Genomic DNA, 15,330 nt, shown 5'->3' with positions numbered 1-15,330 from the left:
TCCTCCTGTCTTCAGCTCACTCTGTTTTATACTTTCTACCATTCTTCTTTAACAAACCATATCCTTATCCGTACATCTTGTTCTTGCCATCTCAAGGGTTGCCGTTTAACCGGCTGTCACAATCTCCGTACAGTCAGCACGAACCCCTCGGGATGTAGCGCTCAACAGTGCATCCCACTTATCGATTCATAAAATAAAGCATACGGCTCCTTTAAAAGCTTTTGGAACGGTTGTCACTAGTTACCACAGCGACAAAGTCATAAATCCCGCCTACTTCTACAATTGATCTAATTAAAAAGTTATTTTAATCGTGAATTTAACCACACTGGTAACCTAATGCCTAACCTTAAATTAAGACCAAAAATATATATTTTTTTCTTCATTAATTGTTACGATATAGTACATTTTGACTTCGGAAACCGTACAGCAGCGTATAGTTGCGTCTCCAGGACGACAAACAATTACGAAACGAACCGATATGCTTGTTTGTATCCAGCAATCAACACCTGTCGCCGATATCCTTGAACCGGACTGTTTCAGAACTTTCAAAGAAGACATCGGTAATTTTCGGGAGGGAGATATTTGTTTAGGAATGTATCGGTGGGCAACGACAGTGATTGATCAATAACCATTCAACATTAGCGCAGAAGTTCAAAGAAGCTAGTTAGCGCGCTGCTGCAAGCAGAACCGGCTGCCAAACAACAACACATGAATCGTGATTTTGTATTTAACTAACTGTTTACATTCAACAACACCTTCAAACGAAAGGTGTTAAAAAAATTGTGTACTCATATGGAGATTGCAGCTGAAAAGGAAGTTGATACATTGTTGCCTTGATCAAGAACGTTCTGAAAACAGATGATTCAAGTGTTTCCTTGCAGAATTTCTACTTGTGGCTGACTGTTACTTTGTAATTACCAAAAAGGAATGAAAAACATTGCATAAGAGTTAACTAAACAAAGAATTAGGATGAACGTCACGGAAGTGGAGGATCATATTTCCATGAAATATGAAATAAAGAAAAGACTTGGAAAAGGGGTAAGTAATTTTGTCTGTCCCCAGTTTTTATAGTTCTGGGGAAAACATTTGTGAAAGTCAAACTCATGAGTGACAGACACATCCGGCGGTAATTAAGTCCCATAGGGCGGCGCACAATTGGCCCAGCGACGTCCAGGTTTGGGGTAGGCCGTGATTGTAAATAAGAATTTGTTCTTATTAACTGACTTGCCAAGATAAATAAAGGTAAATTAATAAAAAGTATATATATAAATTGCACACTCACTGCTGTCAAGCAAATAAATACAAAGAACAAGTGGTCGCTTTTGAAATCCATTTTATTTTATAGAAATAGTCATTGAATTACACACATTGCTACTTTTTACGTTTACCTCCCTAGTCATTCCTTTAAGAACAATTCTTAAAATTCCCCAAACTTTGTGTCTGTGAATACTGATGTCATAAACTGGAGGATTATACATTTTTTCAGGACAAGACATTTCTTTCAGTCCAAAGCTTTTGTTTTGTTTTTTCCCCAGACATAGGATAATGGAAGAAATGTTTTCTTTCTCTTGACAAAACAATGAGAGTCTCACCATGTGCTAGATCTAGCCTCCCTGATGCTTATTGTATCTCTGAACTGTATAGTGCCAGGTGGCAAACTGTTGAGTCATGTAGATGCGTCACACAATACTACCTAGAAACTTCCCTTGAGGGGAGGCCATGGGTCCTATTACACAGGTGTTCATTTTTTTATTTCACCTTTATTTAAGCAGGTAGGCTAGTTGAGAACAAGTTTTCATTTACAATTGTGACCTGGCCAAGATAAAGCAAAGCAGTTTGACACATATAACAACACAGAGTTGCACATGGAATAAACAAACATACAGTCAATAATACAGTAATGAAACTGACATCAGTGTGCTGCTCACAGTAAGTCTTCCTCCACTGTCCCTGCCCCCATACCATACTCGAACCAGTGATCGTATTCTCGCAAACACATGTGACCCTCCTCCTTGACAACGTACCAACTGTTTGAGCTATACAAAAGGCACCAATTGGATAGCTCCATCGGCAACATTTCAAGCTAGCTGTGGAGTGCGCTTTCGGCACGTTTACTACAATTCAATTTTACCCAAAGGGGGGGAAAAACCGATGTGCTGTTGTTGGGCACTATTCCTAGGTTACAATACCAAGAGTACCATTATAAGTTCCAAGACTGTAACTTTCCCGCAAAAGTCTTCCTTGAATAACCTTATTTCCCCAGTTTTCAGTCTGTCTGACGGTATTAAAGTTAGCCTTGCTATGCTCGCTAAGCAGGAAGTCACTGACGCCAGAGGGACCAGTGTCTAGTGTTCCCTGATTATGTCTTCTCTTCTTCTCACCCATTGATGTCATAACCAGTCACCTCTCCTCGGTGTGCTGCTGACTCTAAAAGTGCTTAGTAATCGCTCCCTAGAACGTTTTCTTTCCTTACTTTCCACTCTACTTCCCTGTGTTTCCAATATTGTGCTTTGAGTTTATCTTAGGGCTCAACTACAGTCCTGTGGCTGTTTTGTTTTACCTTTTAATCCTGATAATGATTCACTATCTGTTTTGTATCTCTTTATCCACTCTGTGTCCAGGCATATGGGATTGTATGGAAGGCTGTGGACAGACAGACAGGAGAAGTTGTGGCTGTAAAGAAAATATTTGATGCCTTTAGGAATAGGACTGATGCCCAGGTTTGTGATACATGATGATATTGGTCATTGACATTGGCTACTAGTTTTATCTGCCACTAAGTAGATGTCGCTACAGAGATATATCTTAATATATGTTGTGAAAGTTTGAGGAGCGTAACAAAAAAGTCCCTGTTCAACAACCTTGACTATATCTAATTATAATTTTATGGCGATACTGTAAGGGCCAGGGGTTCTCAAACAACTTGTTTCATTTAGTCCGTTAATGATTAAATAAATAGATTGTCAATTAAAATGACTTTGGCCTTTCCTACGTCTTCCCAATGTTCTTTTTTTCTCCACAGAGGACATTCAGAGAAATCATGTTTCTTCAGGTAAGAATGAATATCTATTTCAGTTAGCAACAATTGGAAAATTTAAGTGAGTGGTTCAATGGTTTGAAATGGAGCCCAACCGCAGCCAGCTGGTGTATATAGCCTGAGTGGACTGGTCATGTTGCTGTGTACACTGGGACCGTGTTTGCACACCGTAATGTAAACTCCAGATGGCTCCTGCTTTTCAGGAAGACTCCTTGATGCTGATTAGACCCTGCCAAGTGCTGAACTGTTGTATCTAAAATTGTGTTTAACATAATCTGGGCAACCTAGTACCGAAAATCTCACATAAATTTAGCCTGTCCAGCAGAGATTACATATAACAAAATGGACATGAACATTTTTATGGCATTGTTTTGAAATTAATGCATAAAATAATTCCATATGCTAAAGACTAGTAGTCCAGACAGAGACAGTTTTGTTTAGTTTATTCTATAGTTGAACAGAAGCCTTAGTCCAGGTTCACAGATACAACACCTGTACCATTTTAAAGAGACTACTAAAAGTATTGTGGACAGTTTGCAGTGTGATTTGGTGCTTAGTTAATCATCCATAGGGTGGCCATATATTCTGACCTATTGAAAGTGAACAGAAAACTGGTCACACAGGGAAAAGAAAACAGTGTGGTCAGTTTTTGTTCCCATCCTCTGCGGCCAGGAAAAACAGAGGCCAAGTCCATAAACTGTGTGTCAGTGTCCATAATCAGCTATTGCCATCTCCCACAGAAACACTGGCACCATAGTGGAGAGGGTTTACATAACAACGCATCTAAACATTAAGAACAGTCTAGGTGGTGTTGGTTATGTCACTATCCCTAAGAAGATTTGCAGTCTTAACACTGATTTCACTCAATTCTGTGTGTGTGTGTGTGTGTGTGTGCGCGTGCGTGCGTGCGCGCGTGCGCGTGCGTGCGTGCGTGTGTGTGTGTGTGTCCGCGCGCGTTATCTAAATTGTTATGTATTTCTCCCTGCAGGAGTTTGGAGATCATGCCAACATCGTCAAACTGCTCAATGTCATCAGAGCTCAAAATGACAAAGATATTTACCTGGTCTTTGAATACATGGGTGAGGACTCTTATGTGCATTATCTGTTTACATCCATTTTGAATATGAATTTGATTTCACTTGAGGAATGTGGTGATATGTGAGATGGTATCATATAAAATGCCTATTTGGTAATAACAGATATATAGTACCAGTCAAATGTTTGGACACTGTGGACCACTGTACTCATTCCAGGGTTTTTCTTTATTTGTACTATTTTCTACATTGTAGATAATAGGGAAGACATCAAAACTATGAAATAACACACATGGAATCATGTAGTAAACAAAAAAGTGTTAATCAAATCAAAAAATATTTGAGGTTATTCAAAGTAGCCACCCGCCTTGATGACAGCTTTGCATACTCTTGGCATTCTCTCAACCAGCTTCAGGAGGTAGTCACCTGGAATGCATTTAAATTAACAGGTGTGCCTTGTTAATTTGTGGAATTTCTTTCCTTCTTAATGCATTTGTGTTGTGACATGGTAGGGGTGGTAAAAGTCCATATATTATGGCAAAGAGAAACAACAGTCCATCATTACTTGTAAGTTATTTTAATTGTTTTTAAATGTAACCTTTATTTAACTAGGCAAGTCAGTTAAGAATAAATTCTTATTTACAATGACGGCCTACCGGGGAACAGTGGGTTAACTGCCTTGTTCAAGGGCAGAGGACAGATTTGTACCTTGTCAGCTCGGGGATTCGATCCAGCAACCTTTCGGTTACAGGCCCAACGCTCTAACCACAAGGCTACCTGCCGCCCCTTTAAGACATGAAGATCAGCCAATCTGGAAAATGTCAAGAATTTTGAAAGTTACTTCAAGTGCAGTCACAAAAACCATCAGCGCTATGAGGAAACTGGCTCTCATGAGGACCGCCACAGGAAAGGAAGACTCAGAGTTACCTCTGCTGCAGAGGACAAGTTATTAGAGTTAACTGCACCTCAGATTGCAGCCCAAATAAATGCTTCACAGAGTTCAAGTAACAGACACATCTCAACATCAACTGTTCAGAGGAGACTGCGTGAATCAGGCCTTCATGGTCGAATTGCTGCAAAGAAACCACTACTAAAGGACACCAATAATAAGAAGAGACTTGCTTGGGTCAAGAAACACGAGCAATGGACATTAGACTGGTGTAAATCTGTCCTTTGATATTTTTGGTTCCAACCTCCATGTGAGATGCAGAGTAGGTGAATAGATGATCTCCTCATGTGTGGTTCCCACTGTGAGGCATGGAGGTGGTGTGGGGGTGCTTTGCTAGTGACACTGTTTGTGATTTATTTAGAATTCAAGGCACACTTAACCAGCATGGATACCACAGCATTCTGCAGCGATATGCCATCCCATGTGGTTTGTACTTAGTGGGACTATCATTTGTTTTTCAACAGGACAATGACCCAAAACACACCTCCAGGCTGTGTAAGGGCTATTTGACCAAGAAGGAGAATTATGGAGTGCTGCATCAGATGACCTGGCCTCCACAATCACCCGACCTCAACCCAATTGAGATGGTTTGGGATGAGTTGGACCGCAGAGTGAAGGAAAATCACCCAACAAGTGCTCAGCATATGTGGGAACTCCTTCAAGACATTTGGAAAAGCATTCCTCATGAAGCTGGTTGAGAGAATGCCAAGAGTGTGCAAAGGGTGGCTACTTTGAATAATCTAAAATATATTTTGATTTGTTTAACACTTTTTGGGTTACTACATGATTCCATGTGTTATTTGATAGTGTTGATGTCTTCACTATTATTCTACAATGTAGAAAATAGTAAAAATAAAGAAAAACCCTTAAATGAGTAGGTGTGTCCAAACTTTTGACTGGTACTGTACATGCAGGATGCTTGCATTGACAACTTGATTGTGTAAATCACCCTGATGCCTACAAAAATACACTTTCAAGGCTTTGCCACAGTATTTATTATTGGCCACCTACCCTGTGCTAAATTTGATTGGGTCGGCCATTTTAAAATAACAGCACAAAGAATGCAGGCAGGCAAGCTGCAAGGTTATTCAGCAGTTTAAACCTGGCACCAGAGGAAAGGGTGATGGGGGAGGGCTCCTCTCCTCTTGGCTGCCTACTATGCATGCTGAGTCCACATATTGGACTTCTCTCTGTTCCCTGCAGTCTAATCTCTTAGTGTGTGGACCCGCATCACTGCACCTGGTGCCCCTGGCATTCGCCCACTGCCACACTTGCTAACATTTTGGGGTCACTGCAGGAGTGCGTAGATTGTTTATGGGAAACGTGACATGTCTGATTTGTCCTTCACTTGACTGCTAAATTAATCTTGTGTTTGTGGTTCATTGTGTGTTTGTGGAAAGGTGTTTTCAAAGTGTCATTATTCTAAGTGTGGTATGAATGAATGTTCAATTCTGGATGATATAATTTGGTTACGATTCCTGTTGGTTATTAGTGTTTTTACCACCTTTGTGTTGCAGACACCGACCTGCATGCGGTGATAAAGAAAGGCAACCTGCTGAAAGACATCCATAAACGCTATGTCATGCATCAACTCCTCAAGGCCACCAAATACCTGCACTCAGGCAATGTCATCCACAGAGACCAGAAGGTACAGTACAATGGTTAAAGTGTCAATGTACTAAGAACTGTGCATATTGAGATTATGACATTATTGCATTTGCAGATGTGCTGGTGCCACCAGTATGGGTGATGCTATCCAATTCTTCTTTTGTTTATCTGGAGAATAACTATTTTGATGACATGATTGAATTGAGTTTTCTCTTCCCACAGCCCTCCAATATTCTACTTGACACGGATTGCTTTGTGAAACTTTGTGACTTCGGTTTAGCGAGGTCTCTCTGCCAGATCCAGGAGGATGCTGGGAACCCGGCGCTGACAGAGTACGTGGCGACGCGGTGGTACAGAGCTCCTGAGATCCTGCTGGGTTCCTCAAGGTACGGCCTACTTTGCCCAAGTATCTGAGCCATTCCTTTAGGCTTGAATATATATACACTACACTACACTACACTACACTACACTACCGTTCAAAAGTTTGGGGTCACTTAGAAATGTCCTTGTCTTTGAAAGAAAAACACTTTTTTTGTCCATTAAAATAACATCAGATTGATCAGAAATACAGTGTAGACATTGTAAATGACTATTGTAGCTGGAAACGGCAGATTTGTTTTTAATGGAATATCTACATAGGCGAACAGAGGCCCATTATCAGCAACCATCACTCCTGTGTTCCAATGGCACGTTGTGTTAGCTAATCCAAGTTTATGGATGCAGCCATTTTGTTTTGTATGGATGTGTGCATTTCACCTTATAAAAAAAATATTATAAAAAAAAAAAATATATATATATATATATATATATATATATATATAAGGTGAAATGCACACATCCATAATTGGTTAAATTAGATGACGTCATTGGAAATATTACTACCAAACATAGAAAAGCGCCATTTTCACATGTTGATGTTGAGGGTGGAGCTGGAGATGATGAATATGAAGTATATATATATATATAAACATATACATTAAAAAGTGGAGGAAAAAAATATATATTTTTTTTTTCTCAACTTTTTAATGTATATGTTTATCTCTTTCTCTCTCTCTGCCATTGAAAATGATGTGGGCTGAGGGTGAGAAATGCGCTGTACAAATGAAATATTATTATTGTAAGTTTGTAGTGTTAAAATTAGTTGCCCTTTTGCGACATCAATGTACTTTGTGAGTAAGTAGTAGCCATGCAGAAACCTGCATATTGGAAGTCAGTCCATGAAAATTCTTTGATTTCTTCTACAGATACACAAAGGGGGTAGACATGTGGAGTATAGGTTGTATCCTAGGAGAGATGCTACTTGGGCAGCCCCTTTTCCCTGGAACTTCCACCATCAACCAGATAGAGAAAATCATGAGTGCAATTCCACACCCTAGCCCAGAGGGTGAGTATTAAGTCCTCGCTGCAGGGTTCACAGATCATTACTAGTGTGCTATTTGGTTGTTGAGCACTAGTTGTAGGAATCAAGTTGTTATTCCCCTAACTGACCAACTGATCATTACCTTAGTAGTGATTTGTGATTTTTTTTTTTCAGACGTACTTTCGATCAGATCTGAGTATGGTGCCTCTGTGATTCAGAGGATGCTACTGAAGTAAGTCATAGTGGAAATCTACTGGGTCCAACAGAAGTAAACTATTTAAAGGTGCTGAGTCAGCTGTCTAGACATTTGTAGACATGTATTCACTGCGCTGCACTGTGTTTGTCTGTGTCCAGGCCCCAGGTGCCTCTAGAGGATCTTCTGCAATCGTCGGTGCCCCCAGATGCCCTAGACCTGGTGCGTCGCCTGCTGGTGTTCAACCCAGACAAGAGGCTGACCGCTGAGCAGGCCCTGCAGCACCTCTATGTCTCCAGGTACATTATACAGCACATCTCATACATTAAAATGTAGTGCAATGTGCTTTATAGGAGCTTTATATAGGCTTTTGTGCTCCAGCATCCATTTCATACATGGTTATCAATCATGTCCAGTCAAATGTGTTTTATGAAGTCCTTTTTAAATCAGCAGTTGTCACTAGGAGCTTTAGAGTAACCCAGCCTTTAGCCCAAAGAGCAAGCAAAGCTATTTGATGACATAATGCGTGAATCCTCTAGTGATGCCAATGCTGATAATTTCTGTTATAAACAAAGGGTTTATGTTCAGGCATGTTAATATATACAGTATGTAGGCTGATTCCTAAATGGCACCCTGTTCCCTACATAGTGCACTACTTTTGACCAGGGTCCCTATATTGGGAATAGTGTGCCGTTCGGGATACAACCAAAGTGTTTTCCGTTTTGTTTGTTTATGTTACAATTTTACTGAGTAGTGCGATTTGTTAAGTCAGTATGCATGGCTAGTCTTGGATTTAACAATGGATACATCTATTTGTGTTGCGCTGTCATCTTCACGTTTTTCCTCTTCATGTCACTGGAGATTCCACAACCCAGCCAAGGAGCCAGGTCTGGACTCTGATGTGATCCTGCCTGTGGATGATGATGTCCAGTTGTCGGTGGTTCAGTACCGTAATAAACTGTATGAGGTAATACTGAGGGGAGAGAGGATGATGAACTGAACACCTGTCTCATTATGACTGTGTGTGTGTGTGTGTGTGTGTGTGTGTGTGTGTATACATGTATACATGCATGCAGTGGGGCAAAAAAGTATTTAGTCGGCCACCAATTGTGCAAGTTCTCCCACTTAAAAAGATGAGAGGCCTGTAATTTTCATCATAGGTACACTTCAACTATGACAGACAAAATGAGAAAAAGAAATCCACAAACAAGCAAGATTTCTGGCTCTCACAGACCTGTAACTTCTTCTTTAGAGGCTCCTCTGTCCTCCACTCGTTACCTGTATTAATGGCACCTGTTTGAACTTGTTATCAGTATAAAAGACACCTGTCCACAACTTCAAACAGTCACACTCCAAACTCCACTATGGCCAAGACCAAAGAGCTGTCAAACGACACCAGAAACAAAATTGTAGACCTGCACCAGGCTGGGAAGACTGAATCTGCAATAGGTAAGCAGCTTGGTTTGAAGAAATCAACTGTGGGAGCAATTATTAGGAAATGGAAGACATACAAGACCACTGATAATCTCCCTCGATCTGGGGCTTCACGCAAGATCTCACCCCGTGGGGTCAAAATGATCACAAGAACGGTGAGCAAAAATCCCAGAACCACACGGGGGGACCTAGTGAATGACCTGCAGAGAGCTGGGACCAAAGTAACAAAGCCTACCATCAGTAACACACTACGCCACCAGGGACTCAAATCCTGCAGTGCCAGACGTGTCCCCCTGCTTAAGCCAGTACATGTACAGGCCCGTCTGAAGTTTGCTATAGAGCATTTGGATGATCCAGAAGGAGATTGGGAGAATGTCAGATGACACCAAAATATAACTTTTTGGTAAAAACTCAACTCGTCGTGTTTGGAGGACAAAGAATGCTGAGTTGCATCCAAAGAACACCATACCTACTGTGAAGCATGGGGGTGGAAACATCATGCTTTGGGGCTGTTTTTCTGCGAAGGGACCAGGACGACTAATCCGTGTAAAGGAAAGAATGAATGGGGCCATGTATCGTGAGATTTTGAGTGAAAACCTCCTTCCATCAGCAAGGGCATTGAAGATGAAACGTGGCTGGGTCTTTCAGCATGACAATGATCCCAAACACACCGCCCGGGCAACGAAGGAGTGGCTTCGTAAGAAGCATTTCAAGGTCCTGGAGTGGCCTAGCCAGTCTCCAGATCTCAACCCCATAGAAAATCTTTGGAGGGAGTTGAAAGTCTGTGTTGCCCAGCAACAGCCCCAAAACATCACTGCTCTAGAGGAGATCTGCATGGAGGAAAGGGCCAAAATACCAGCAACAGTGTGTGAAAACCTTGTGAAGGCTTACAGAAAACGTTTGACCTCTGCCATTGCCAATAAAGTATTGAGATAAACTTTTGTTATTGACCAAATACTTATTTTCCACCATAATTTGCAAATAAATTAATTAAAAATCCTACAATGTGATTTTCTGGATTTTTTTTCTCATTTTGTCTGTCATAGTTGAAGTGTACCTATGATGAAATTTATAGGCCTCTCATATTTTTAAGTGGGAGAACTTGCACAATTGGTGGCTAACTAAATACTTTTTTGCCCCACTGTATATACACTGCTCAAAAAAATAAAGGGAACACTAAAATAACACATCCTAGATCTGAATGAATGAAATATTCTTATTAAATAGTTTTGTCTTTACATAGTTGAATGTGCTGACAACAAAATCACACAAAAATTATCAATGGAAATCAAATTTATCAACCCATGGAGGTCTGGATTTGGAGTCACACTCAAAATTAAAGTGGAAAACCACACTACAGGCTGATCCAACTTTGATGTAATGTCCTTAAAACAAGTCAAAATGAGGCTCAGTAGTGTGTGTGGCCTCCACGTGCCTGTATTTATTTTATTTATTTATTTTACCTTTATTTAACTCGGCAAGTCAGTTAAGAACACATTCTTATTTTCAATGACGGCCTAGGAACAGTGGGTTAACTGCCTGTTCAGGGGCAGAACGACAGATTTGTACCTTGTCAGCTATGACCTCCCTACAACGCCTGGGCATGCTCCTGATGAGGTGGCGGATGGTCTCCTGAGGAATCTCCTCCCAGACCTGAACTAAAGCATCCGCCAACTCCTGAACAGTCTGTGGTGCAACGTGGCGTTGGTGGATGGAGCGAGACATGATTTCCCAGATGTGCTCAATTGGATTCAGGTCTGGGGAACGGGCGGGCCAGTCCATAGCATCAATGCCTTCCTCTTGCAGGAACTGCTGACACACTCCAGCCACATGAGGTCTAGCATTGTCTTGCATTAGGAGGAACCCAGGGCCAACCGCACCAGCATATGGTCCCACAAGGGGTCTGAGGATCTCATCTCGGTACCTAATGGCAGTCAGGATACCTCTGGCGAGCACATGGGGGGCTGTGCTGTGCTGTGTGGCCCCCCCAAAGAGATGCCACCCCACACCATGACTGACCCACCGCCAAACCGGTCATGCTGGAGGATGTTGCAAGCAGCAGAACGTTCTCCACGGCATCTCCAGACTCTGTCACGTCTGTCACATGTGCTCAGTGTGAACCTGCTTTCATCTGTGAGAGCACAAGGCGCCAGTGGCGAATTTGCCAATCTTGGTGTTCTCTGGCAAATGCCAAACGTCCTGCACAGTGTTGGGCTATAAGCACAACCCCCACCTGTGGACGTCGGGCCCTCATACCACCCTCATGGAGTCTGTTTCTGACAGTTTGAGCAGACACATGCACATTTGTGGCCTGCTGGAGGTCATTTTGCAGGGCTCTGGCAGTGCTCCTCCTGGTCCTCCTTGCACAAAGGCGGAGGTAGCGGTCCTGCTGCTGGGTTGTTGCCCTCCTACGGCCTCCTCCACGTCTCCTGATGTACTGGCTTGTCTCCTGGTAGCGCCTCCATGCTCTGGACACTACGCTGACAGACACCGCAAACCTTCTTGCCACAGCTCGCATTGATGTGCCATCCTGGATGAGCTGCACTACCTGAGCCACTTGTGTGGGTTGTAGACTCCGTCTCATGCTACCACTAGAGTGATAGCACCGCCAGCATTAAAAAGTGACCAAAACATCAGCCAGGAAGCATAGGAACTGAGAAGTGGTCTGTGGTCACCACCTGCAGAACCACTCCTTTATTGGGGGTGTCTTGCTAATTGCCTATAATTTCCACCTGTTGTCTATTCCATTTGCACAAAAGCATGTGAAATGTATTGTCAATCAGTGTTGCTTCCTAAGTGGACAGTTTGATTTCACAGAAGTGTGATTGACTTGGAGTTACATTGTGTTGTTTAAGTTTTCCCTTTATTTTTTTGAGCAGTGTATATACACACAGTCATAATCCCCTGAAAGGAATTTTTTTAACACTGTATTAGTAACTGTTAAAAACTTGGCAGTTTTTTTATTTTTTATTTCATCTTTATTTAACCAGGTAGGCAAGTTGAGAACAAGTTCTCATTTACAATTGCGACCTGGCCAAGATAAAGCAAAGCAGTTCGACAGATACAACGACACAGAGTTACACATGGAGTAAAACAAACATACAATCAATAATACAGTATAAACAAGTCTATATACGATGTGCAGTAATGGTCCACCGTAAGCGAACCAAACATAGAACATGAGACAGGTGTTCAGGACTGAATGAATGAATGACAGATAAAAATGATTGTAGATATTGTGACTTTCATCTGTCCTGTGAAGATGATTCTAGAAAAGAGGACCACAAGGAGAATGCCACGTCATGTAATGCCGAGGAAGAAAGAGGAGCCTGTCTCAAGGTCAGGGTCTGGGTGTGACAGTGGAGACCGTGGGAGGGAAAGGCCCACTGGGAAGGACAAAGGAGGGCCGGAGCCAGTGTCTGGTAATGGTGGAGGGGACCTTAGTGTTAAATCCCCTCATGATAAGACAGAACACCAGGCTGCTCGTCCAGTTATCACCGTACCTACACCAGTACCTGTGTCCACCCAGCCGTCCCTGGAGAGGTCCAGCCCTGCAGCTAGCCCCGTCATGGGAAAGACTACATATAATCCCATCACACACGTTGCCAGTGAGTACACTAACACACAAAATTGCACAATTGTTTAGGAGGCGGTAAAACAGCAGCCATCCCCTCCGGGCTTGTATGTAAGCATTTCATGGTAAGTGACAAATACATTTTTATTTGATTTGGTCCCCCATATTCACACACCTTCATACTTCATACACACAGACACATACTATCTTATATTTCTCTCATGCAGATGGTTTTGTTCGAAATCTGGCTGGACCACCTCACTATTTTCGCTCCGGTACTGCCAGCAGGGAACTGGAGGGACAGATGAGTAATGAAAATGTAACTGTACCGCCAGCAGAGGGCGCTATTCGCAACACTGTTGTAAGTACCACAGCTATAGGAAAAACTCAGATCCCAGGAAAGAGTTCAGTTACAACAGATGCAATAAATCATGTTTAATACAATTCAAGTGGGAACAATAATCAGCAACAAATCAAAAAGATTGTTGCAGAATAAATTACCCAGTTTATATCCTCTTAAGATACATGATGTAATATGTGTACCGTATGCGTTTGTGCAAGTAATCAGTGTGTCCTTGATCCTTGTTCTAGGATCTTCAGTGATTAGTTGCAGCGTCACTTGTTAATACCAGAATACAATGGAATGGATTAAACTACACACAATTCAGACTGAGGTCTAGCAACATTCAGTGGACACCTTGAATATCTAAAATACAGATTACTGGATAGACGAGCATGTTTTAGTTAAATGTATTAGACAGAGACTCTTGATCTATCAAACATTGTGTTGATGATCACTACACAGCACAAGTTATTTGCAGTGTCCAGTGAAAAATATACAATGCATGGGGGGAAAAGATATGTAATAATGTCTCTCTCCCCATCTGTCAGTCTATGGAGCAGATTCTGCAGCGCGGTCGCTCAGCCCCTGTCAGCCGTACCCGTTCCTTCTCCCTGACCCTCTCCCACCCTCAGAACAACCCACTTGTCCGCAGAGACGATCCCTCTGTGTCCTCAGGGATGTGTGTCACCTCTGCACACCTGGTGAGTGGGCTATATTAACAAGGTCATACTCTATGATCTCATATACTGTTGCTGCTGTCACTATTAAGGTTTTATGTCAATGCCATACATAAATCATCTTCTATAATGTCCTTTCCCACTCTTTCATTATCACCCTGTTGGGAACAGGGAACTCAGCTGCTGTGGAGTGAATCCTACTACTTCTTGTTATTGGACAGGACTTGTATTGTCCCATATTTACCCTCATAACATTTTTAAATCTCCCCCTCTAACCCAGATTTTCTCTCCATCTGGTCCTTTTGGGGGGTAAATATAGAACCAGCGGTCCCAGTCTCAGTCACGAGAGGCACGGCCCGCTCCTCCCAGGTTCAGTAAGAAGGTTTTCCAGTGTAACGCCAACATGGCGGCTGCCGGGGATCCCCGTGCCAAACTAGGCAGCTACTCTCAGGCTTACGGCACCATCAACAAGACAGAACTGGACAACCTTATGAGGAGTCGACACCACCAGTAACCACCACACTATGCTGGATGTATGGGACACTGTCCGACATCAGACTGGGCAAGAGACAAGGTGACAGGGAACAGGGAGATATTGGCTACTGGAAAGTTGGGGGAGAAATATTATTCCAAGACATAAAAGTTCAGCAGCACAGATTGAAGTAACCATGGAGATGGAAATCCATGGAGTAAAGTGGCAATGATTTAACACAGTCAATTTAACCCCATTTTCTTCATGAAATAATGTCATGTTGGGAAATGGGGACTATGGAGCCTTAGTTTAATGTAACTAAATGTGCAAGTGTTTTACACCGAAATGCTTTATACTAGACTAGAGGGAACAAGACATAGCAGTGTAAATGTATGTCAATTGAGTCAGGCAATACTTTTGTAAAATGGAACATTTGTAATGTTGTGTATAAGTAAATAACTATTTTAGCCATAATTTCCTGGCAAGCAAATTCAATATACTTTAATGCAAAATGGTGCTTCCAACACAGTAAAATAAATGTTGACAGTTGATGTATGTAAAACAAACCTGTGGTTTCATATTAAAAAGCAATTGTGACTACTTTCTTTTAAAAATGTGTGTTTTATATTCATGGGTAGTACAGTACACA

At 42.0% G+C, this 15,330-nt stretch overlaps 1 protein-coding gene across 1 annotated transcript; it reads left to right on the top strand.

Moving 5' to 3' along the window:
- Nucleotides 1-228: 228 nt before the first annotated feature.
- On the top strand, nt 229-15,281 carry mapk15 (mitogen-activated protein kinase 15). Its single transcript, XM_021572598.3, has 14 exons — nt 229-1,038; nt 2,622-2,720; nt 3,023-3,052; nt 4,026-4,116; nt 6,538-6,668; nt 6,851-7,014; nt 7,873-8,012; nt 8,163-8,220; nt 8,343-8,480; nt 9,043-9,148; nt 12,878-13,223; nt 13,417-13,550; nt 14,081-14,233; nt 14,529-15,281. Exons 1-14 carry the CDS (start codon nt 970-972, stop codon nt 14,721-14,723), a joined length of 1,854 nt encoding a protein of 617 aa, XP_021428273.1. The 5' UTR covers nt 229-969; the 3' UTR covers nt 14,724-15,281.
- Nucleotides 15,282-15,330: the final 49 nt, after the last annotated feature.

Source organism: Oncorhynchus mykiss, chromosome 18, assembly GCF_057628025.1.
Source record: "Oncorhynchus mykiss isolate SJ-2025 chromosome 18, ASM5762802v1, whole genome shotgun sequence".
Taxonomy (NCBI): Eukaryota; Metazoa; Chordata; class Actinopteri; order Salmoniformes; family Salmonidae; genus Oncorhynchus; species Oncorhynchus mykiss.
Note: the sequence above shows the minus strand (reverse complement) of the source record. Positions and strands in the feature narration are given on the sequence as shown.